The sequence below is a fragment of the Enoplosus armatus genome, chromosome 16 (assembly GCF_043641665.1).
Source record: "Enoplosus armatus isolate fEnoArm2 chromosome 16, fEnoArm2.hap1, whole genome shotgun sequence".
In the NCBI taxonomy this organism is placed as follows: domain Eukaryota; kingdom Metazoa; phylum Chordata; class Actinopteri; order Centrarchiformes; family Enoplosidae; genus Enoplosus; species Enoplosus armatus.
Genome location: NC_092195.1, coordinates 1,345,021 through 1,370,623, shown reverse-complemented (window position 1 = coordinate 1,370,623; position 25,603 = coordinate 1,345,021). Strand labels below are relative to the sequence as shown.

Genomic DNA, 25,603 nt, shown 5'->3' with positions numbered 1-25,603 from the left:
ACAATACAAGCGAGTCGTCTGCCAAGAAGGCATTACACACAGTGCCAGATTACACATTGCGACAACATTCTATACATATGCAGGTGGGTGTAAGGGAGTCATGTTTTGGCCTGGTTACGCATCAGCCTTGGTAGTAGTCCACCGGGGATGATTAAATGGATTAAATACTAATATTTCCATAGTGCATTTAGTGAAATCGTACTCTTTCCCTCGGCACTTCCGCACATATTGCTGGGAACACAGCAGTCTCTCAAGGACCCCCCCCCCCACATTACTCCTGTGGGCTAATTTCAGCCGCCCATCTGCACCAGAGGTATGGATTTAGGGCAAATTGTCACTACAACAAATGTAGCAGATACCATATACTTCCCTCCCAGGCAAGAGGTGCTCTTGCCTGCATTGTTGTGTTGAGCATGTGGGGAAGGATCGGAGCTCCGAGAGCAAGGCAAGGATCTCACACACACAAAAAAAGGCATATCAAACGTGATGTGAAAGACAAGAACGCACCAACTGGCAAAAAAAAAAGTGGTTCGCCGCCATTCGTGTCGGCATTGGTGCCGCGTTCCTGACAGCGGGCCAAACCAGCATCAGGGAGTCAAGGGCCAACGCGCTTAACCCAAGGAGACACACACAACACACACACAAACATGTCTATACCGTATCTAGGTTAACTTTGTCTGGCCAATCTGCTCTGGTTTCTCTACCCTTAATCTCCCTCCCTGCCTTAACACGGTGGGAGGTACAGCACATAATACCATAGGATTTCCATTCCTTTGCACAGGGTGTGAACAATGAAGCTGGTAAACAATAATAAATGCGAGGAGAAGGAACCCCCCCCCCCCCCCCCCATTATTTTAAGGTACAACAACAGAGAATGTAAATAGAGTTTGACCTATTTGGATTTTGGATTTTGGATTTAGGGGCCTGGGTGTTTTGTGCCAACATTTTAAATGAATTATAGATGTATGCTTTGGCACTCGATACTTCCAAAGCTAAAAACGCTCGTGGTTTCCCTCCCGAAACTGTCCCTCCCATATTTTTTGGCCGTTTTTCAAAAAAACAAAGCAAATAAAATAATACAAATAATTTAGTCAACCATTCGCTGGACAATTACACAGAAACGTAAAATCAGTTAAGTTCATTCTTAAGCTTTGGGGTCTTCTAATTCTCCTCACTTTCTGCTACAATCGTCGCGGCATTGGAGGCCTCAGCCCTCCTCTGGGTGGGTGTTTTTCCGTGGCAGCGGTCAACTTCCGCGGTGCCCCGCTGGAAAGTGGTACACTTTGCGGTGTGGTTTACGGAGGCTGAAACAGGTCAAGTCCGCATGTCCGTTCCGGTCTTTTGGCAATTTAAGCTTTCTGCCGGAAAAGTGGGAGCTAGGAGCTAGGAGCTAGGAGTCAGCCCAGTTTGCTCATCGTAGCACTGATCTGTACTAGACATTACTTTCATGCTATGTTATTGCTATGTCAACACCTACTGAGTCATTGGCAGCTCCTTGACACTCAATATCAAATATATATGTATATATATATATATATACATATATATATATATATATAGAAAAGCATTAAGGTAATTGCATTCTGGATATTACAAACACAGATTATGAACAGATATAGATTACATTTTAGACTCCACCCAAAGACAGCATTGATCCCATACAGCTGCATTGCCCTGGTGGGGGGGGGTTATAGAATCCCAGTGAAACCAGTGCATTGATCCAGTGAAACAGAGTGAGATTAGGCAGTGGTGAAAGAGAACATTGATTTCCAGCTGCATCCAAAGGGCACTCCCGATGGGTGGATGGGGGGGGGGGGGGGGCACCCCCCTACTCTTGCTCCCATCACTCCTCCTCTACCCATCCTCCCACTCCTTCACTCCCTGCTCGCTGGACCATGCATCAGTATTGTGTCCTCCTGACCATGTGCTGCTCTCTCTCACACAGTGAATGAGTGTCGAGGTGGTGGTGTAGAGGCACCACCCAAAACGGCAGCAAGCGGGAAGCCTTGTGTTGTACTGCACTGTAAAGCTACTGTACTCACAACACTCCGGTTTTAACTCATCAACATCCACCGCTGGGTTACTTTGTCCACAAATCACACACCTGCATCAGCACTAAAATACTACGGAGGGCTTTTGTTGTCTCCTTTGTAGCATGTTTGTATCAGCCCCCCCCCCCCCCCCGCTCAGAAAAGAGCCACATGCAGCTACAGTGCACACACAATTTCTCATCAATTGCACACACGTCAAACTGTGATGAACGAGCCCAATAGCGGCGCAGGGCAGCCGAGGAGTCCCAGCTGCCCCAACCCAGAATGGGGAAGCGCAGCCAGAAGACAGCCAGCACAGCCCCTTCCTCTAACCCCCCCCCCCCGTCTAGGGGCCAAAACACACATTCACCTCAGGGACAGCAGTAAATATGTTACCACACTATACAGTAGCAAGATGGCTCCATATGCACCAACCTCTGCCACATGCATGCCTGCGAGGACGGAGGCTCGGGGAAGAAACTTTTGCTTTAAATATGAAGGTTCTCCTCATTTTGGGGGAAGATTTGATGAAACCGCGAAGAAGCAGGCAACACAATAAATTCAATAAATCAATCGCAAACCACAAAGAAGAACACCGAGCAGGCTCACCAGCTCTCCTGCATCCGTCTATGTACACAAACATTTTACATATTAATATTTCATCAAGGCTGCAAGAGTAGTAGTGGATGGGACATCCATACAGCCACTCAGCATCTTCAGGAACCCCCCCCACCCCTCCGAACCCCAGGGTTGGAGGTGGGGAAAGAGTAGAGAGGGTGTACCGTACCTGTTTGCCAGATGTATAGAGGTTTAGATTCCACTGCGGTTTGCGCATCCAGCTCCCAGATGAAGAGACAGAGCAACGTTATCCTCCAGAGAGAGGGGAGCGGTGCCCCTCTCGAGATCCCCAGCATCCCCGCGGCTCTGCCAGGCAGCCCCATGGCACAGCAAGTACTGTAGTTCCCAATGCAGTAAAGACGGAAGGAGGTGGAGGGGAGGGGGGGGGCCAAGCAAGCCGGGCCACGAGGTAGAGAGCTGGACTCAAGTGTGTGTGTATGTGTGTGTGTGTGTGTTTTCTGCCTCTGCTTTGTCCACACCAGCGCATCCAAGAAGAAGTAATCCCGGGAGCGAACGGGGCTGAGGTCCTCCTCTCGCTCTCCTCGTCCTCCTCTGTTCCGCTTGCTCTCTTGGATCCTTAATGAGAGAGAGAGCAAGGTCTGGCAGTAATAAAACAGGGAACAATAGATCCCTAAACCCAGCCTGCTGCTGTATGCCGGGTTGATGCAGTGCCTCGCTCTCGCTCTCTCTCTCCCTCTCTCTCTCTCTCTCTCTCTCTCTCTCTTACACACACACAGACACATGCACACACGCCCACCCTCCTCCACCCTCCCTCACTGTCTCACCTCCCCCCCCCCCCCCCCCTTCAGTGAAGCTGTTCTGCACTCTGATCGAAGTAGGCAGCTGGATCGGGAAGGTGGAGGTCTGTTTGTTGATAAAATGAACAATAAAATATACCAAAAGAAAATACTTTAAAAAAAAAAAATAAAAAAAAACTTCCTCAATTGATGAAGATGATGTTGTGGGGGCAGTTTTTCTGCATCTTTAAAAGGCATTTTACATGTTGAACCAGAGCATTAAATTAGTAAATTAGGGATTCCGCAGGGTTCTGTCCTTGGCCCACTGCTCGTCAGTTTAAATTGTATATAAAGTATTTACCAGAATCATGTCATGGGGCAGATATTCATGTATGCAGAAAATATTGTTATATGTATCTGGAAGGAACTATTTCCCCAAGTTTCGCCCCAGTTGTTGCACTACTTGTAGAAGCGCAGTTTGAAACTCGCACTCGAGACTTCCAGGTTGGAGACCCCAGTGATGATCAATGTCTACGAAAATGATTAGCTCGATCATCAAAAAAGATATATACATATTTATATACGTCACAGTATCAATCAATCAAGTTTATTTGTCACATGTAATCATGTAAGGCACGGTGAAATGTAATCCTGCCAGTTTCTTCAATTTGTGTATTAAAAAGAGTTCAAAAGAATAAGTAAAATAATAATGTGTAAGTTTTTCTGCATCTTTAAAAGGGATTTTACATGTTGAACCAGAATATTATGATAATATAATAATTTAACTTCTGTGACAAAACTCTACAGTGGTTCAATTCTTATAAAGGTAAACTTAACTGTAATTAACAATAAGAAATATCTATTTTCTTGGGAAGTAAAATAGGGATTCCACAGGGTTCTGTCCTTGGCCCACTGCTCTTCAGTTTAAATTGTATATAAAGTATTTACCAGAATCATGTCATGGGGCAGATTTTCATGTATGCAGAAAATATTGCTATATGTATCTGGAAGGAACTATTTCCCCAAGTTTCGCCCCAGTTGTTGCAGTACTTGTAGAAGCGCAGTTTGAAACTCGCACTCGAGACTTAAAGAGCAACTTCCAGGTTGGAGACCCCAGTGATGATCAATGTCTACGAAAATGATTAGCTCGATCATCAAAAAAGATATATACATATTTATATACATCACAGTATCAATCAATCAAGTTTATTTCTCACATGTAATCATGTAAGGCACGGTGAAATGTAATCCTGCCAGTTTCTTCAATTTGTGTATTAAAAAGAGTTCAAAAGAATAAGTAAAATAATAATGTGTAAGTTTTTCTGCATCTTTAAAAGGGATTTTACATGTTGAACCAGAATATTATGATAATATAATAATTTAACTTCTGTGACAAAACTCTACAGTGGTTCAATTCTTATAAAGGTAAACTGTTAATAACTGTATATAACAATAAGAAATATCTATTTTCTTGGGAAGTAAAATAGGGATTCCGCAGGGTTCTGTCCTTGGCCCACTGCTCTTCAGTTTAAATTGTATATAAAGTATTTACCAGAATCATGTCATGGGGCAGATATTCATGTATGCAGAAAATATTGTTATATGTATCTGGAAGGAACTATTTCCCCAAGTTTCGCCCCAGTTGTTGCACTACTTGTAGAAGCGCAGTTTGAAACTCGCACTCGAGCAACTTCCAGGTTGGAGACCCCAGTGATGATCAATGTCTACGAAAATGATTAGCTCGATCTTCAAAAAAGATATATACATATTTATATACATCACAGTATCATTCAATCAAGTTTATTTGTCACATGTAATCATGTAAGGCACGGTGAAATGTAATCCTGCCAGTTTCTTCAATTTGTGTATTAAAAAGAGTTCAAAAGAATAAGTAAAATAATAAAGTGTAATAAATACATGTGTGTGATTGAGGGGGGGGGGCGTCTTAGGCAGTGACTTAATTTAGGATCCTAGTGGCCTGAGGGTGGAAGTTCTTTCTGAGCCTCTCAGTGCTGGGTTAGGCACCTGATTCTTGCCTGGTGTAAATATCCATTAGATACCCGGAATTTCCTGAAGCGTCTGAGGTGAAACAGTCTCAATCTTGCATTTCTTGCCACTGAGTCAGTATGCAGCACCCCAGGTCAGGCCCTCTGTGATGTGGACCTTTCGAAAGTCCACTATCAGCTCGTTAGTCTTGCTGACATTCAGGAGTAGGTTGTTGTCCTGACGCCAGCGGGTCAGGTCCTCTACTTCCTTTCAGGTAGGCCTTTTCATTGTTATCTGTGATCAGGCCCACCATAGCTGTGTCGTCAGCAAACATGATGATGGTGTCGGAGCTGAGAGCGGCTACACAGTCGTGTGTGCACAAGGGAGTACAGCAGGGGGCTAATAACGCAGCCCTGGGGTGCTCCAGATGAGGGTGGAAGAGGTGTATCCGCTCACCCTCGCTACCTGGGGTCTGCCCATCAAGAAGTCAAGACTCCACATGCACAGTGGAGTGTTTAATCCCAGGTCCTTGAGCTTTATGATGAGTCTGGAGGGAACAATGGTGTTAAACGATGAATTGTAGTCAATGAACAGCAATCTCACATAGCCACCTTTCTTGCCTAGGTGAGATAGGGTGGTGTGGAGGATGTGTGCTATGGCGTTGATCGGTTGGGACGGTAGGCAAACTGTAGTGAGTCCAGTGTGCTAGTGGGGTGGTGAGAAGCAGGTGTAATCCTTGACCAGCCCTTCAAGCATTTCATCACTACAGAGGTGAGTACCATCACCTAGCATTCATTCAGGTAGGCTGGTCTTGTTTTCTTGGGCACGGGAATGATGGTGGAAGCGTGTGGGTATGACAGACTGAGCCAGGGGCAGGTTTAATACGATTATGAACACAATTATGAGCCTGCTAGGCATCCAGGAGACCATAAACAGACAAGGTTTAGAGGCAATAAGTTGTGGTGTGAGAACAAGTGGAGAACTGGGCAGGTGTCTTGGTGAGTGACCGGCGAGTGACGATAGTTTGAAACACAAGATTGGAACCTAAATTATGTATGTCGATGTACCAAATGCATATGGTCAATAGAAAAAATACCAATTGACCCATTTAAAAAGAGTGCATACTTCCAACCATAGCCATGTAATCCTCGAGCAGTTATTTTATTAAAGTTTTAATCTGGCTTTACATCGAAATACACACATATAGTAGACGACCATGAGATATATGCCAGATGTTTTTTCATCTGAGTACAATGAGTAGATTGTGAAAATGGAGAACAACAACAACAAAACAACAAAAAACTACTCACTTGATCCCTGGCCCATGGCCCAGTTGTTTACTAGATTTCATCAAAATCTCTAACCAGGTTTTGAGATATCTCCCAAAGATATCTCACTGAATGTGTAATCTCTCTTTTACATGAATACGAATTGTAGAGCTGATCTGACTGTCTTGGTTTATAATAATCTCCACCTAAAAACCGGGACTCCCAGCCACCTTTGCAAAACCTTGGGTAGAGAACCGAATAACATACCAAAAATGTACGCGCTATTATGGTTGAAATGCAGGGCTGCGAAGAGAAAAGCCTGTAGAGAAAAGCTAATTATGCGGTGCACAAGTTGTACAATGTGAGTAAACCCTGAAGTGGAGGCAACATATAGAAAGTTTTTTTTTTTTCTTGTTTTGTGTAGTGTTGAGGCAATGCTGCCACCCTGTGGCTGAAAAAGTGCCATTACCAATTGACAGGAAGGACTATTCAAATACAATGAATACTTCCCAGTTTATTAAGTTAAAAATAATGTAGTCTACTACAAAGCCCTGCAATAGGTTATATTGTTTTTTTTGTTCAAACTGTTTTAATAATATAATTACGCAAGCACTTTTTTAAAATTCCCTGTTGATTGAGATGAGTTAGTGGATTATTGAAATCATTATGCTGACTAATTCAGAAGTTAGCACACATTAAAAAAAAAAAAAACACGACTGAACTGAATCTCTGGCGCATCTGAGACCACCACCATGATGAAAAATGGTGAAATGCAATATTATAAGATAAAATTACAACAGCTCAGACTCACTACCACCTACTGCTGTGCACTGAGCTGAGGCAGAGTCACCGAATCCAACTTTTCCCTCTGAATTTCTTCCCTTACGTCCTGTAAAACTTAATTAAATCCTGCTTTAACTTTCCAAATGATCACTTCCAGGAGATTCAATATCCAAGTTAAAGCTCTTTAACGTTAAGAAAACCGCGGCATTATGCTTTTCATGTAAGGGTCAGCCCTTGCCAGAAGTCAATAATCTAATGTCAAAGATGATGGACAGTGCACCGACCAGATTTGAGATGTACAATGTTACATTCCAATCAAAATTTGGGTGTGTATAAAAATTAGAATCAAGGTTGCAAAAATTCCATGCTGTTTTTGTTTTGTTCTGTTTTAAATTTAGGTTATTATAGTCACGCACTACGCCATGTTCTCAAGAAACTACGTAAATGACTTCTTTAAATGAGCTAACATTAGATTGTACATAAATGCCTACATAACCAGTTTTCCATGCTCAGCGACGCTGTGAAACCTCTTAAGGTACACGGCTCAGTAACTCGGAATGCGACTACCAAATGCGAAACCCCCATTTTGTAAGGTTCCCTTTAGGAAAACTTCCTTTGGACAGACGGTCAATGCATGGAAGTCCTTACCCACAGAACACACGGTGGATCATGAGTGGGATCGTGTCAAACTCATGGTGAGGGATCGGTCATGTAAGAATGAATGAATGTTTTGTTTTGTTCTGTATATAGGCCAATCTAGGGATGGCTGTTTTAAACTAGCGTTGGTTATAAATGCTGTGGTGTTGGTCCATGTTATGTACTTGTCCGTAGAAAAGAGTACATTACATAAAACAACTAAAATTATTGCTCAGTTGCTTAATCTTTTGCGTGTCCAAAAATACAAAAATGCGTGGCTCAGTTTGACCTTGCATGATATTCAAGCCCAAGACTCGCCATTCTGTTCGAACAAGCTATGGCTTGTTTGTATTTCTTTAAACCAATCACAAAGCAAAACGGTACCACCCAGATAGCGGAAGGGGAGGAGAATTCCAACTGAAATAGTCGGCCAGTGGCAGAGTTATACCAACAGCCGACATCCGGTGACTTCAGACTCAACTCAGACTGATCTGAAAACTCATTAGGATCTCCATTTCTTTCAGTTTTCCTCCCTTTGACTCTTGCCCGATCTATCAGTAAATGCGTGTTCCAAAAGGCCAGTCCGATTTGACACTTACTGTTGTTTCTTTACCCTCGCAAAATTCTGGTAACGCAAAAATATCAAAGGTGTTCAGCAAAAGTCCTCATGTACTCCCGTCACCTGAAGATGTGAATCCCAGCGGACTCAATTATCTTTGTCGGAAAGGTGCCCACAACAGTGCCCGAAATGGGTACGGTACTCACCGGTGCCGAGTACTTCTGATTTTTGCCCACATGAGTACCCTTACTTCTTATTGCGTATCGCCACCTCCTGGTCAGTCTATGCACGCAGCTTAGCACTCGCGCAACACTAGATTTTTTTTTTCCCCCCACCGGCTAGCATTCGTTGGTTTGGTTGGTTAGGTTTTTAGGCGTAAGGAGTGAGATGTAACCGCGTCTCTGTGTAAACACATAGATAGCTTACCGCTGAGAAAACAGCGCAGAAAATGTCCGCCAAAAGAAAAAAAACAGAAGACCAGGAAGAACTGACGAAGGCCCCTATAGACATAATATAGATCTTATAAGGCATTCATCTGCTTTTATCCAATTTTTCCACATTTCACTGTAATTTTTTTTTATAAAAACTGAATTTAAAGTTACATAAATAAAGGATTTTCTTCCCAAAGTGACAGCTGTATATACATGCAAACTGTTGGTGGCTCCTCGTCACCCTACTGGAACCCCCTAACCCGCCCCGGCGCTCTGCACAGCCTCCCCAATCCCCCCCAGGCCCCTTCAGTCATTTCACAGCTATTAGCTTGATAAAGGGACATCTCACCCGTCGCTCGATGTGGACCCCCGCGACAAATTAGCCCAGCGCCGGCCATGCTGGGCCCCCTCTGCCCCCGGACTACCCAGCTGGCGTGATGCTTTGGTTAAGACACCCGTGCTAGCCAGAATAAAATACACACACACACGTTCTAAAATCACAAGTAAACATAATAGCTAAAAAAAAAATGGATTAATTGAATTTATCTGTAATTGAAAATTGCTGAAATGAATCGCTTTTCTGATCAGTAGCGACAAGACATGAGTCCCACGCTCATTTCCCAGATAATGAGACCACCCAACTGAAATCCTCGTCCCCGCGTGACTCTTGTGTGGCACCACTTGCCACAATTTCCTCCTGCCTTTCAGGACCAGGCGCGCATTCGATAGTTGGGCCTACGCGGCGTGGACAAGTGGTCAAATGGGTTCACTGGGGCATCTCAAGGAGGAAGGAGACGGGAGGCGGGGGAAAGCGAGTTTGGAGTGAGAGCGAGGCTGGAGGAGGGCTTATCAGTGGCTCTAAGGGGCTTGAATCTGACCCTGGTTAGCGGGAATGTGCTGGGCGGGATTACGGTTGAAGGCAGCAGATAGATACTGGTAATGAGAAGGAGATAGAAATCTTCCAACACCGCTTCATTTTCTGTCTCCAATTGTTTTCCACTGCTATATATATATATATATATATATATATATATATTGTTGTAGAGCATCTTGCAGGTTGGTGACCCCCGGTGAAACGATGTGTTGCAGTGAGTTTTTCTTTTTTTTTTGGAAAGGGAGTTTTAAATCCACCTAAGAAAAAAAAAGACGAATTGGATAAGGAGAGGCAGCCAAGCCGGGTCAAGTTTAATATGAATAAATATGGATCCCAATGCTAGTTTTGACACTGAGGTTGTAAATGTACATTCGTGTGCCTTATAGTCATGAGCCCGCTAGGCGTCTAATTAGGCTAGACCAGGAAGGAATAACGGCCACCTGCGAGAAATAAGCGTTCTGGCGTGAGGAGGACCAGTGGAGAACTGGGGGGGAGGGTGTTCACATCACGACATTGCAAAGTTTGCTGGTCACGTGTCAGGCCATAGCAAAACTAGCATTGGCTGTAATAATACTGGCCAGGAGTGTTGGTATTTAGAGAGAAATACCTCGAAATGACTTTGTTGGGTTCTTTCAATTATCCGATTTAGTACACATCTAGAATAAAAGCCTGGTAAGACCAAGGTAATAAAGTTGATATTGACGCTGGGCAGGTATCTTAACCCTCAATCTTCTATATGTAAAGCTGCAGGTTGTCCACCGGGCCTATGGCATTCTGGGTAGATGCCGTCACAAAGTTTGAATGGCCTCACGTGGGTAACGAATCACGTGAATCACAATCACAAAGTGTCGTATTGCATAAACACACTTCGTGCAGTCAAGGCCAGATATATTCCCGAAAAAAAGATGCCGCATTAATGGTTCGGCCAGCCCTTAAGACAACGACATTACCAGGAAGAGGGTTCATGCGACGAAACGACACAGAAAAACAGCTGTGTGCAGAGCCATGGTCACTTGGAAGTCATTGCCAGTGCCAGCGCCAGTTCAAAAAAAAAAATATATACAGTATATATATATGACTAAAGATCAATTCAAAAAGGTGTTAAAACAGTGTCTCCAAGTATTACAGGGACCATAATTGAACTAGTGAAAATGGTGGAAGAAACCAAATGTAATTCATGTAACTGTATGTATTTTAACACCCAATGTGTGAAAGCACAGGATGAATAACCATGTAATGTAAGAAGGTCATCGTGACAAGGATTTATCATTATTTATTAAGAATTGCCATTTCTGTGTAAGAAGACGAAGTTTTCCATGAATTCTTGAGGGATCGTGAATTGCTTTATAATGTGTGCGTTCAGCTTGATATCTGTTGAAAGGATGACAGCTTGTTCCTCGTTGACTGTTCAGTCAATGAGACGGGCTGTTTTGTCATGTGTTCATGTGGATATAGCGCGTAGGACCCCGGGACCCCAGCCGATGCTTCCGCTGGTGCTAATGGGAGTCCTAATAAAGAAAGAAAGAAAACATTACATCCGTGGCGCTTTTATCCAAAGCGAAGATGAGTCACGCGTGTTTCAGTCTGTTAATTCAGTTTTCTGCCGCGGCACCCGGAGCTCTTTCACCAGAGATGAGCTCGTGAACATCAGGAAGGCGGAGCGCAACAAGTCTCGGAGCCTGAGGAGAAGAAGCCGCTCTGTAGTAGCCTGGTGGCACGGCAGCTGATGGTTCTGGATCGCTTGGCAGGCGGCAGCAGGGTGAACAGGCTGTGGCTGGGGGTGGGGGTTGTCTGTTTTTTTAGTATCCTTTGGGCCCTGCGCAGGCACCTCAAATGTGGGTACCCACGATGTTCTGGGCGGTTTTAATCACCCGCTGCCGAGCCCTCCTGTCCTGGGCCGGGCACATCCCCATACCAGTTTGCAATGTTCTCAGCCAGGATGCCTTCTATTTATTAAGAACTTCCTCAAGTTTCCTCAAGAAATGCAGTCTTTACCGGCGTGGAGATGTGTGTGGTGGTCTATGACAGGTTCTCCGTGGTGCTGGTTCCCAGGAAACCTTAAACAGTTCGCTTGCTCCACCTCCAGCTCCACCGATGTAGACATTTTTAATCAGTGAGGTTTGGGCTGCTGTGTTACGGCCAGGCCGCACATCCTGGGTCAAACCTCTTGCCCCGCGTCAAAAATAGACAATGAAAATAAGTCAATGTACACGCACGGGACTGGCAGCAGCTCAGCAAGGTAGCGGTGGGCTGTGTGGCCCGGCCAGGATGGTTTTATGTCGGCAAAAATTTGCTTTCGGAGGGTTGGCCATTAACTTTGACCTGGTTTGTCTTGGTGCAGACGTTTTTCTTTGGGGGGTTTTTGGTTTTTTTTCTTCAACATTCATATTATTCTCTGGCTAATAATTCCGTTTTTGAACCGACCTGGCAACGCTGCCCGAGTAGCAAGGAGGAGATCGATTGACAGACAGACAGATTGTGGTTGCAAACAGTGTGTGTGTGTGTGTGTGTGTGTGTGTCAGGACAGGACAGAAGCAGTGCGCCCATAAATGACCAACCAAAAACGCAGTAGAGACTCTCAGCATAGCTTTTTATTACAGTACGGCGGATAACCCTCCGAGATTCAGTTGCCCCACCTGGTGGAAAAGTCTGCGTACTACAGTGTAGCAAACTACAGTATGCATAAATATGGTATAGACGATAATATGCTGCAGTTTATCGTTGACACGGCGTGAGCTCCAGCAAAACATGATGTGCACTTAGATGTATTCAGTAACTTCACATATAAAGAATTTAAAAAGCCTAATATCGTTTTGACTGAGCGAGGATTTCCAAAACAGTCCCCGAGGCGCATGCGTGAGAAAACGATCCATCAAACGTGTCATCATTCCCTGCTTCTGAGCCGGACTCTCAAGAGTCACCGCGGCGGCCCCCCGAATGAGCACGGTGGGTATTGAAGGCGCGGGAGCGCATGAGTACATCATTGCATTATGAGAGTGTTGGCATGGAAGGGAATAGAATGTGTGTGTGTGTGTGTGTGTGTGTGTGTGTGTGTAGGAGACATATCACAGGTCTCCATAGAGACGTATCAGGTGAGGGAGAGAGAGAGAGAGAGATGTGGAGGCCATTCAGGGCAGAGATATATGTGTTGAAAAGCGAGGGAGGGGCGGGTGGGGGAGTGGGGGGGGGGGGGGTGGAGTGGGGTGTTGTGTATTTGAATAATAGGGCTGCATAAGTAGAGCAGATCCAAGCAGAGGCAGAATAATGAAGACACCAGTACATGCTCTCACACACACACACACACACACACACACACACACGGCAAACGGCCTCCTCTCTGATGGTTTCTGATAAACAGCCACATCACGGCTAATGCAGATCTAGCGCGCAACGCATTAATCCCATCGTTTCAGACCCTCCTCGCCCTACCAGCCGCGCGGCACCGCGCCGCTCGTAGCCGAACACACCACAGTGAGCCGTGTCATAAGAACCCCTCCAGGCACTCAGAGGCTGACGGCGGCGCACATAAGAGTTATTACCGTCTCCATTAGCGGAGCATCATCATAACTCAGGGCTGCCGCCGTCACATGAGGGCACAAATGATAAGAGGATGGGGTTTTCTACTCACTGTACAATCTTAATAGTTTTCTCTCTCGCTCTCTTCATTTGTGATATTTTGGATCCGATCCAGAACAAAGCCATGATGGGATCTAACCTAAACCCAATGCACATGACCCGACCTGAAAGGATCTGAGTAACCGTAAAGTAAAGGTCAGACTAGATGTTCGCCGTGGCGTCTCCGGCGCGAGGGTCTGTGCGCCCAAAAAATGGCGTCATCGCGCCACGCCGAGCAGATACGTCATTTCAAGCACCTCTAACGACCCCTTCCGCGAGAGACCACAGGGACGGCCGCATGATTCCCCGCCCCCCGGTGTTTTGGAGAATACTGCAACGGATCGCCCGTTAAGCGTAAACGGCTCGGTTGCAATCTCAAAGCTCACGTGACACCTGCTCGCAACCTTAAGACCTTAAGACCTGAAGGCCTTAAGGTCTCAACACAACAGCACCCCGTAGTTATATAATTAGATCATACTGAATGCGATTTGGACCCTGCCTGAGTTGGGTCATAGGTCAGGTCTTGGACAAATTGGACCTATGTGGACCTCCACCTCTGTAGGATGAATTCTTTACAGTTTTCGGTGAACCCCTGGTCTTTCCTCTCGCGCCGCCGTCGGGTCAACGCGGGATATCGAACGCTAATGTGCAGACTGCGTGCAGACAGCCGATGTGGTGCAAACAGAATCCCCAATTTTGGACTGTATCTGGTCCACAGGGCTCTGAGAATGGCGATGTGTGGGGGGTTTTTTTTCCATCTGACACCTGTGTATTGAGGGGTGCACTGTACACTGCACCAACAGGATGCATGTAATGTAATTGGGGGAAAAAAATTGGCAACACATTTCCAGTGGCTATAAAGGAGGGTAGGGGTGAGGAGTGTGCGGTAGTGGTGGAGGGGGTTACCGTTAGAGCAGGGGGTGGGGTGGTGGTGGGGGGGGGGGGGTTGGGTTACTGCAAGGCCAAGCCAAGCACATCCAATTTAAATATGCAAATGTTATTACAGGGAGCAGGGTGGAGAAACAAGGCGGCAATGAGGGAGAACAGAGAACAAAACACGCCGTAATGTAATTAAATGTTTACTATTGTTGGCTTGCACAATCGAGAAATCAATTACCGTGTTCGGAAGTTGTGGGAAAAGGGGGCACACCGTCGAGCCTCCGGGGGGGGGGGGGGGGGGGGGGGCGGAGATTAGGTCGGCGGTGAGATTGACACACGTGCCATGAAATGGTTAATTTATTGGTGTCAAATAAGACAAAGTAATATAGAAAAGAATCAGTCCTGGGAAGCACAAACACAAGCAGCACGCCTCGTGCGAAGCAGCTCGCGTGGTTCGTTTGCTGGGACGAGATGTGCATTTACAACAAGGGATTTTTCCTGTTTGGACTGAAAGTGAGGAAAGCAGATCTACCTCTGCTCCCCCTCCGAAGTCGAGCGGATCCATGAAAACTAGCGTGCAGGGCACAGATACGAGCAACGGCGTCGGCGTTCAAATTTAAATCTGTCAGGGGGCATGTTGTGCGGAACTGCTAAGCTCTCAGGAGCTTGTTTTAACCCCTTCCCCCGATCAGGAACAAAGGGACCCAACAGTAATCCACGCAGCTCATATCAGTCAAACCAAATCATCCCTGAAATGAGCGGAGCCGGGCGGAGGTCACAACCCGCGACTCGGCCTTTTTAGCCTCATCCCCGGCGCTCCATTGTCTTCTGCTTCATTGGCTCAGAGCCGGTAACCAGATTGAGGGGAAACAAAGAAGTGTGTGTGTGTGTGTGTGTGTGTGTGTGGTGGTGGGGGGGGGGTTCTTTGCTTTTAGCCCCGGAAAAGACCCACTTCAGCCTGTCTGCGAGTACACCCCAAAAAGAGGATTTAACAGGGTTACTATCAATAACATAAGAGCAACCTCTGGGGACTCACGCAAACAAACCTGTTTTCCTGTCATTACTCACCCAGCCCCCCCCCCCCCCCCCCCCCCTCCACTGAGTGCAGCCCTCTGGACTCATGACACACGATGATGTGGATTTTAAAGGAGTGATTCAGTTTATTTGCAAGCTGCTATTTACATGCCAAAAACTCAATGTTACCCCCCTCCCGAGAAATCTGTCCCGCCACTGGTGAAGAACAATCAGGGGGTTACTGAAACTGACACTCAAGACGCACATCAAATAAATCAACAAAGGGCCATAACCCCCCCACCCCCCCACCCCTGCAGACTCTTGTTCCTCGGCAGTTACTGGATTCGCGAAGCAGATATAGAACATCAATATTTGAGAGTTTGAGAAGTCCGATAACGCCACACTGCGTATCTGCCAATATTCATTTTATACATAAATACATAAGCAAATATTGTTATATAAGGGTCATTTAAAGTTGTTCTGCATATGTGGTATTAGGGACATTTTAAAGTGTAAAAATAAGATATCTCTGCAATAAGCTAATTATAAGTCAGGCTCAAGTCTAAATGTTGTTGGGAAGCCCTCTCTCATTGAGAAATGATGAAATCTTTATTTTATTCTATCATTTTATTGGTATTGATGACGATTGGTATTGGCACCGACCATCTGAGATGTGGTGGAGTATGCCTTTAACTCTGTGGTGGTGAAGCCAATGGGTGAAAGTCCGAAATGACCTCAAGAGAACTCACTGGAGTTCGTCGAAAACCTTGTAACCTTGAATGACAAGGTCAGCAATTGCTTCTTCTTTTTTTTTTCTCCAGTAGTTGACAAAGGCGTCTGCTGTCCTCTCGCTCAAATCAAAGCCTCAGAACTAAACTACTAATTGTAAAAACCCAACAGGTGACATCACCCGTGCTACAGTTTGTGGCAGTGCGGCCCCCTCAAGCAACTGGCATCTTGTGTCGGACTGTGTGCTCAATCGATTCCTCCTGCAAGTGACCTTGTTTACATGATGTAGTGAGGGTGGGTGAATAGCAAACTCCGGAGGCGGAGGTCTGAACTGACTCAGTAACCTGAGGTCAACTGACTGGGTACACGGAATAAATGCCTGCCTCTTTATCCCACACAGAGCAGGGAAGATTCAGTTTCAGTTCGCTCAGGTGAGCCTTGTCCCTGTCATCTCCCCCCCGACAGATGTGCCGTGGCCTGGGCCTGGTGGCACAGACGATAACATGTTGTTCTTTGGCAGACGGGGAAAGGTCCGTCAGCACCCTGAGCACGAGGAGGTGTCAGTTCACGTCAAAGTTCCTTCACGACACGTAGGGCTAGCACGGACCACATATACCGGTATATCATTAAATACACCAGATGAAGAATCTATCCCCTTATCCCCAATCCGGGACTTCCGTACAGCAGGTATGCCCGGGCCATGTACATTATCCTCGATCCCAGGAAGGGGCACCTGTCACCAAGCGCCACCCTGATCCGGAATGGGGGCTTCCCTTGGGTGGAGAGTATGTCGGATAGAATGTGGGCTTGACAGGGTGATTCTGTCTTGTTTTCGTAAGCTTTTTCTATACCTTAATTAGGGTTAGGATTATAGCCTCGGGTTGGGAGGATGAGCGCTGACACCTATGCTTCTCTGTTAAACTCCTAAAAGGTTCACGGCGACATTTCATTCTCTGATGACACATGTGTCCCCCCCCCCAAAATAACCTCTAATAACACTAAGCCAATGCTCATTCCCGCGTCGTTGGAAGCACGCGAGGCAGCGTACGCCAACCGGTTTTTCTTATCTCATCTTCCACATGCTGGGGGTCGAGTGATTGACTTGTAATTGCACAAACAGCCCCCCGTCGCAGCGGCGCGGGTGATGAGGCCTTTCGTCGTGGCCCCGCTGCGCGTCCCCTCGACTGCAATTCAATTCTTTCCAAGCGAGTTAATACCACTAGCAAGGCGGTTTGCAACCAAACACGCAGTGCCGGCGTCCGACCTCCGATTCCCCAGTGGGATTTCGAGAGATGCTGATGTTGTAACGTTGTGAGTGCGGTCTCGACCCGCTCACAGGATTGTAAAGGCGAGGCTGGGTGGTTATGTCTGTGACTCACCAGCTGTCGGCTCTCTGGGACACGCACAGTACAGTAAGTGAGTCAGGCAAGAACGCAATAAAGCTTTGCTTTGCACAGGTATTTAGTGAGAGGCCACATCAAATCTGCACTCTTTGGGAAGGTCTATAGTAAATTTGTTTGCCTGTTTGTGATTTGTGTTCTGTATCCTGTTGACAAAACCTATTATGATGCATTCAGATACAACAGGCGCTGGCATTTCCTAGATCTGACAGCTACCCCTGTGACCGGCTCGGCACTTGTGCTACCCCCTGATTGGGTGATGAGCGCACTGATCTGTCTCAGGGTCGGTCGGGGGGCCCCTTTGGCATGTATGCTTTCCAGTCCTCAAAACTCCGCGTCAGACCAGCCCTTCACAGTGGCGGGCATGCATTAGCATTTTCAACAGTGAAATCGAGAAATGAAGCTGCAGTCATGAATATTTTTCCTGGCTGTGGGAATATTTATAAAATGCGTGTTTGCAGCTGAGACGAGGATTTAACGCACTTTGCAGCGGCGCGGTAATGAGAGAGCGAGTCTGTGGAGACCCCAGTGACAGAACTTTAAAGAAACGCTACAAAGTGGCAGCGTTAATTACAGTTGACGGGATATTAGCTGTAACGAGGGTTTGGAGGAAGCGCGCCGGCTTGTTTTTCATCTTTCCGGCATGCCTTTCCCTAACCCCTCCTTTCCCCATCCCCCAACACCCGAACCCCCCACTGCACTCCCCGCGACCCCCCAGGATCTTTAGGGCTCTACCAATGAGAGCTCTACAGCGGCATTCCTTCCCAGAGACAGAGAACCTCAAGGCCTGGCGCAGTCCTTCCCTCTGCCTGTCATGCTGCTTAACACCAATCACATGCTCGCCGTTGAATGATTCCGCATCACAGAGTTACCGAATTGGTAAAGTGCACAATATGTGGGTTTTCATGGTTACTTACCCCTGGGCATGACAACTGCCTGCCTGGTGAAAGCCATGCACAAAGAAAACACCACACAGTGTTTATTTCTCCTTCTACAGCGTTGACATTTCAAATCCTGCATCTTCAGACACTGACTCCAAGTCAGAGTCAAACCAAGGACGCTGGGCCCCGTGGTCAACACTGACTCGCCTCACATTTCCAGTCCGCGCCGTTGAAAGCGTTCTTGTGCATCGCAGAGAGGCTGTCAATATTAGTGTCACAATATGTCAGCTGGGGGAGCTGAGATTACGTTATATTTATAGCTTCATTCAGTCCAATTTCTCCAAATGATGTTTGTGTAAGCCCAAAGCAAATCTGCCGATGGGAAGAAGAAGGAAAAAAAAAAATTCCGGGGGCTTTACGCTATAAATACACTTCCGTGCAATAGTGACATGAGATCTGTATAGGAAACATAGCTGTTCTTTCATGACCTATTACTACCTGAACAATAATGTAAGGACTTTGTCTATGAAGAAATGGGTCAGCCGATTCTGTGGGGTTTTATGTGGGTTCTCAATACCCATTGGACCTTACAGTAAGACGAAAAATCCAGGTCATGAAAAAGGAAGATGTGGCCCAAGATGGGCGGTGTGGGGGTTATAGCATATGATGCAACGCTACACTGACTAATTACAATTGACACCCCCCCCCCCAACTTGCTGCTTAGTAGTCAGATGCAGGACTAAGACGGAAACATTACCTAATGTGGGTTGTAATTTTGTGTATATACAGTATATATACATATATATATATATATGTATATACACATGTATATTTCCCATTTTAATTACCTTACTTTTTCTTCTTAAAGAGAACACGAGACATGTTTGAAATTGATAATACTTCGACAGCAGATGGCGAGACGGATAAGATATCCAGTTCCCCAGTCGACTGTGATTAACACCATTTATGTGCAACAGTAGTGGTCGCTTGCTGGTCTGGACAAAATCCGGATGATCGTTTTGAAATCCAGTTTCGAAAGCGTACAATTACTGCCGGAATTGAAATGGAAATGAAAACTGACAAATGATCACGCGAGTACTTCTGAGACTAATACTGCCGCAGCGGTAATGAAGTCGAACGTGACAGGGACTTTCAAATTAGCGGCTGCGACGTGCAACCCAAAGTTGCTAGCTTCTACATTACAAGAAACAAGCTAAAATCCCGTCGGAAAACGGCCTTTTCTGTCAGATGTAACGATTCCTTTTAATATTTTCCTCATATATATCGTATTGCGCGAGTATGTGTCCCATTTTTCCGCAAATACAAGAATGTGCATTGCGGCTGGTGGGAACTTGATCAGATTTGCCTCCCGTGTCTTAAAAGTACGCAAATATTTGAGCACGGAAGTTCGCTCGTTTGACCTTTGGGAACAGTATGCGTGACAAAGCAATCATCCACTGGGAAGGGAAGGGAAGGGAAGGGAAGGGTGGATCAGGGAGGACATTAACATCCGACACCCGAGACCTTCTTTGATCAGGGACACCTGTGAGATGCGGCTGAAAGCTCTGGAACCCTCAGGCTTGAGATTGTTTTGTTACACACGGGACCGAATAGGTTTGACTCTGGGAAGTATGTCTCAGAATGTAGAGAGACGATGTCCTCAACACTGGAATTCGAGCCTTTTCTCTTTGACTTGGATAGCCTTACGCCAAAACCTCCACCTATAGGTGAGCCGGACTTTTGTGGCAAGTAATGCACGCTTGCGTCTCCGGGATACGAGGGATGCGATTAGGTGAAGCCGATAAAACGGCGCGCCGAAAGACAAGAGGGATCCGCTATTTCCTGCGATGCGCACGACTCTTGTCCGGTACCGCCTCTCAATTTCGGCGAGGAAGATGCTGAAAAGAAACAAGTTGACATGAATTTCAATTTCATCTTTGAACTGCCGCCAGTGGCTTCTGAAAAGCTACTTCCACAGGTGCAGGGCTCGTGATCTAGTTCTGCATGGGATGCACACAACGTCCCATGTGTGTTTATGACAAAGTATGCATTATTCAGGCTCTGCACTGAGGGGTGATATTCCTAGAATGTGGGTCAGCCAATGTTTTTGCTTCGCACAACTGAGGCAGGGGAGCCCGCAGACCACTCCCACCTCTACAAAACTCTGCCACTGACTGGAGGAAAACCCAGGCAGCAACCGCACAGCAGCGCGTGCAATCACGGGATTACCGCCAAAAACCTTGATGCTGCAGTCTTAACTGCACGCAATGCAAGACTGATCATGTTGGGGGAACAAGAGATTTTGAGAATATCAAGGAGGAAGCTCTTAATTTTGTCATAATATGAAAAAGAAAAGATATGAATACGTTTCTGTAAGGTTTTGGCAGCGGCCGGCGGACTCAACAAGTTGAAAAGGGGAAGGCCAGCTCTGTGGTCGGGCTGGAACCGGACAGCCCTCGGGGGATGGAGGTTCAAAGTCGTCCCGGATGACCCCTCTCAGCCTCTCCGTGCCGAGCCACCGGATCATCACTCGGACCCCCCCCCCCCCACCCCCCCGCGAGTTGCAATTCCCACAAAGTGTCGGGGGCACCTGAGACACAGTACTCTCCCTCTCCGTTGTCTCCGTTGGACTTGATTTGCAAATACTGCACACAAATACATTCAGCATCCATTTTATGTTATTATATATAATATACTTATATAATATTATATAACAATACCATTATTATCGATTATATATGATACAATGCTCATCCTAGACTTTATTATATATCTTAGTCTGAGCTATATTGCTGTATCATACATTATGATGTAGCTAACTGTATCAAATTACTCTTACATATATTATACTGTGCTGGCTTTGCTGCTTCTGATCACACCAGTGTGTCACTTTTTCTTTTAAGTTTCTCTGTGTATCTTTACTCATTTCTGTCCTTGTGCTACTGACACCCAATTGAATTGATGTATGCGTACTGGAACAGCATTAACAGTAATTCAAGTATGCTTGCGTATAAGGCTGCTTTAGCAGGAAGAAATATTGATTTTTTTAAACAAAGCTCCCGGAGTAAAACGCAGATATGCTATAACAGTGTATGCTCTCCATTGCCATTTTTTTCTATTCTCATACTTCTGAACCTATAAAGATGAAGATGCACTGTATATTACAGTAACGTTCTTTGCCTGATGTAAGTCTGTGTTACAATATGGAAAAGTTGCACTGTGAACTTTTTGCATATTTGCAAGTGGCATATAAAGGCCACCAAAAAACCCAAAACGTTTGAGCAATGTTTATTTTGTTTTCTTTCCGGGAGTGACATAAGAAGATTGACAGAAATCTCGAGTCTATGTGTTAAGTACAGAGTTGGAATCGGGGAGTCGTTAGCCTAGCTTAGCATAAAGACTGGAAGCAGGGGGAAACGGCTAGCCTCGGCTCTATCCAAAGTTAGAAATGCACCTACCAGAAACTCAAAAGCTCACTTATTAACATGTTCACGTTCACTTTCACGTTCATTGACGTTTAATTCCTACATGAACAGTAGGGTTAAAAACGAAAAAGGGGGAGTTGTTAGCCTAGCTTAGCATTTGAAGAAGAAAAGCCCTGGAGGAAAGTGCAGCTAAATGCTGCAAAATGACAGATGTGTTCACAAGCAAGGGACATGGTTAGTGCTTGCAAAAAAAGACAACATTGCTAGCAGGGCCGCCCTCCGCACATTATAATATCATAACTACCCTTCCCCGAGTTGATTCTGTGTTTCAAAAAACGAATAACGGCAGCTTCAACCATGCTCTATTAGGAACGCAGGAAAATAAAGACCTGTATACTCTGCTCTGTCATGTGGAAGTGTTCCGGTTACTCAGAGCTACCAGAGCTTCTTAATGATGAACACGAGTCCAAGACAAACACTCTTCATTATGGAAGTGCAACAGAGCAAATGCATTTGGACATATCATGAAGCAGTTTTTGTTTTTAATAATAAAACAAAAAAAATATGTTACAGGCATAAACGGTGAACAGAGAAAGTATTTCAACAATGTACATACAGTGTACATGGTCTGTTATGTGGCCTGGGCCAAGGCTAGAGCAGGTCTAGACCACACTCTTTATAATATCATTTACATTTAGACAGTGGCGAGGGGAAAAAAACAGGCAGAAACCTTGAGCAGAACCAGGCTCTGGGTGAGCAGTCTTCTGGCCTGAATTATTATCCCAGTCCGGCCCTGGTCAGCGAGCTCAGGTTTTGGTTTTAGTCCCTCTACAGACACGATAATACCAAGACTTCAGGAAGCTGGACACAGTCACTGCAACATGCTGTCATTCCTGTCTTTATGCTAAGATAGTTATGCTAACTACGTCCTGACTCCGGCTCTGAACATTTCACTGGAGATGAGCTGGACACCGTCACTGCAACATGCTGCTGTTCACCAGGAACCCCAACTTCTTACATTTCTGTTTGTGCGTATAAGGGTAGCTGTTTCCCCCCTGCTTCCTGTCCTTATGCTAAGCTAGGCTAACTACGTCCTGACCCCAGCTCTGAACATTTCACTGGAGATGAGCTGGACACAGTCACTGCAACATGATGCTGTTCACCAGGAACGCCAACTTCTTACATTTCTGTTTGTGCGTATAAGGGTAGCTGTTTCCCCCCTGCTTCCTGTCCTTATGCTAAGCTAGGCTAACTACGTCCTGACCCCAGCTCTGAACATTTCACTGGAGATGAGCTGGACACAGTCACTGCAACATGCTGCTGTTCACCAGGAACGCCAACTTCTTACATTTCTGTTTGTGCGTATAAGGGTAGCTGTTTCCCCCCTGCTTCCTGTCCTTATGCTAAGCTAGGCTAACTACGTCCTGACTCCAGCTCTGAACATCACACTGGAGATGAGCTGGACACTGTCACTGCAACATGCTACTGTTCACCAGGAACCCCAACTTCTTACATATCTGTTTGTGCATATAGGGTAGCTGCCCCCCCCCCCCCCCCGCTTCCTGTCCTTATGCTAAGCTAGGCTAACTACGTCCTGACTCCAGCTCTGAACATCACACTGGAGATGAGCTGGACACCGTCACTTCAACATGCTACTGTTCACCAGGAACCCCAACTTCTTACATTTCTCTTTGTGCATATAGGGGTAGCTGTTTCCCCCCTGCTTCCTGTCCTTATGCTAAGCTAGGCTAACTACGTCCTGACTCCGGCTCTGAACATTTCACTGGAGATGAGCTGGACACAGTCACTGCAACATGCTGCTGTTCACCAGGAACCCCAACTTCTTACATTTCTGTTTGTGCGTATAAGGGTAGCTGTTTCCCCCCTGCTTCCTGTCCTTATGCTAAGCTAGGCTAACTACGTCCTGACCCCAGCTCTGAACATTTCACTGGAGATGAGCTGGACACAGTCACTGCAATATGCTGCTGTTCACCAGGAACCCCAACTTCTTACATTTCTGTTTGTGCATATAGGGTAGCTGTTTCCCCCCTGCTTCCTGTCCTTATGCTAAGCTAGGCTAACTACGTCCTGACTCCGGCTCTGAACATCACACTGGAGATGAGCTAGACACCGTCACTGCAACATGCTACTGTTCACCAGGAACCCCAACTTCTTACATTTCTGTTTGTGCGTATAAGGGCAGCTGTTCCCCCCCCTGCTTCCTGTCCTTATGCTAAGCTAGGCTAACTACGTCCTGACTCCGGCTCTGAACATCACACTGGAGATGAGCTAGACACCGTCACTGCAACATGCTACTGTTCACCAGGAACCCCAACTTCTTACATTTCTGTTTGTGCGTATAAGGGTAGCTGCCCCCCCCCCCTGCTTCCTGTCTTTATGCTAAGCTAGGCTAACTACGTCCTGACTCCAGCTCTGAACATCTCACTCTCTAAAAAGAAAGTGCTTCTCTCGGCATTCGGACTCTGAATAAGGACAGGGCTGAGAACAAGTGGGTGATATATTTCGATGGAAAATCTATTGTGTGTTCATTCTCTTCCAACTATTTCCTGGCAGAAGTTCTTAGTGAGTTCACCAGCCCTTGGCAGGCAGGACAAAAACAGACCAGATGCAGAACGCAGGCTGGTTCGTTTATTTGACCTTTGTTCAGAGCAAAGAGATTGAGACTGACCGCACCGCGCAGATGCCGGCTACTTTTGGTTTCTATTCATCGGATTCAGGCAATCACGGATGCTTTTGCCGGCAGCGCACGCACACCAGCGGTTTGCCCATCGACCCCCCCCCCCCCCCCCCCGAACACAGACGCTGTGCATGACAGTACGAACCATCAGTCTTTCAGTCTTTTCTTGCTGCAGACCCCTCCTGTCCCTGGGCACCCCATGACAATGTGTAATGTTTCCAGTCAGATTGCTTTCGAGAACTTGGCACGGGAATTTCTTTTTTTATAGATGTGCTTCAGTATCCCGACAACAATAAAATTGTGGGAAAAAAAAAAAAGGTGATGATTTAATACTTTGGAATCAAAATAGTCCAAGTGAAAAGATACTGACATACACGTTTTCCCACTCCTGTATATATACATATATATATTCTACCTTCAGTGTGTGACGTGTAGCAGACAGTAAAGTGCCTCGGTTCCTTCCTCAGGCATTCCAGCCCCGTGGGAGGACAGACAGCAGTGTTTAACATCGCATCATATGTTTTGCCAAGCCTGTAATGGCGTCCTTTACCTCTCCTACTCCTTGGGACTGCGATTAATGATGAAATGATGGTTAAAAATAGGCTTTTAAAGTGGATATTTTTTTACAGCGTGGTAATAATAACCCATAAAGACATTGCATGTCAGCGATATAAGTGAAGGGATAACCATAAATGGCCATTCCGCACTATCTATCTAGGCTATCCCAAACAACAGGATGGCATCAGAGATGGAAATGAATGACCAGAAAAAGGGCCGCGAGAATCAAGGGGCATTCGTGATCGAGCCAGTAAGTGTAAGAGACACTGCACTCCTCGTTTCCAATGTCAATGTCAAACTGTCCAATCAAAGCAAACATTAGACTGGATGTACTCAAGCGTCACGGCGACTACATCCGTACTCGAACTCCTCTCACCCTTCAGCGTGACTGGGTTGGCTCTTGAATCAGCGTGCCTTGATTTCCCATTTCACGTCCTTTAATGAAACGCGCTCACGTTTAAAGGGGCCCTGCGGGTTTTTCT

At 46.0% G+C, this 25,603-nt stretch overlaps 1 protein-coding gene across 1 annotated transcript in view; it reads right to left on the bottom strand.

Moving 5' to 3' along the window:
* The window catches only part of thsd7aa (thrombospondin, type I, domain containing 7Aa), a 109,981-nt gene extending 107,010 nt beyond the window's left edge, over nt 1–2,971 (bottom strand). The window contains exon 1 of the mRNA XM_070921638.1: nt 2,818–2,971. Coding sequence (XP_070777739.1) covers nt 2,818–2,971 — 154 coding nt within the window. The remainder of the gene's footprint in view (nt 1–2,817) is intronic.
* Between the last annotated feature and the right edge of the window lie 22,632 nt (nt 2,972–25,603).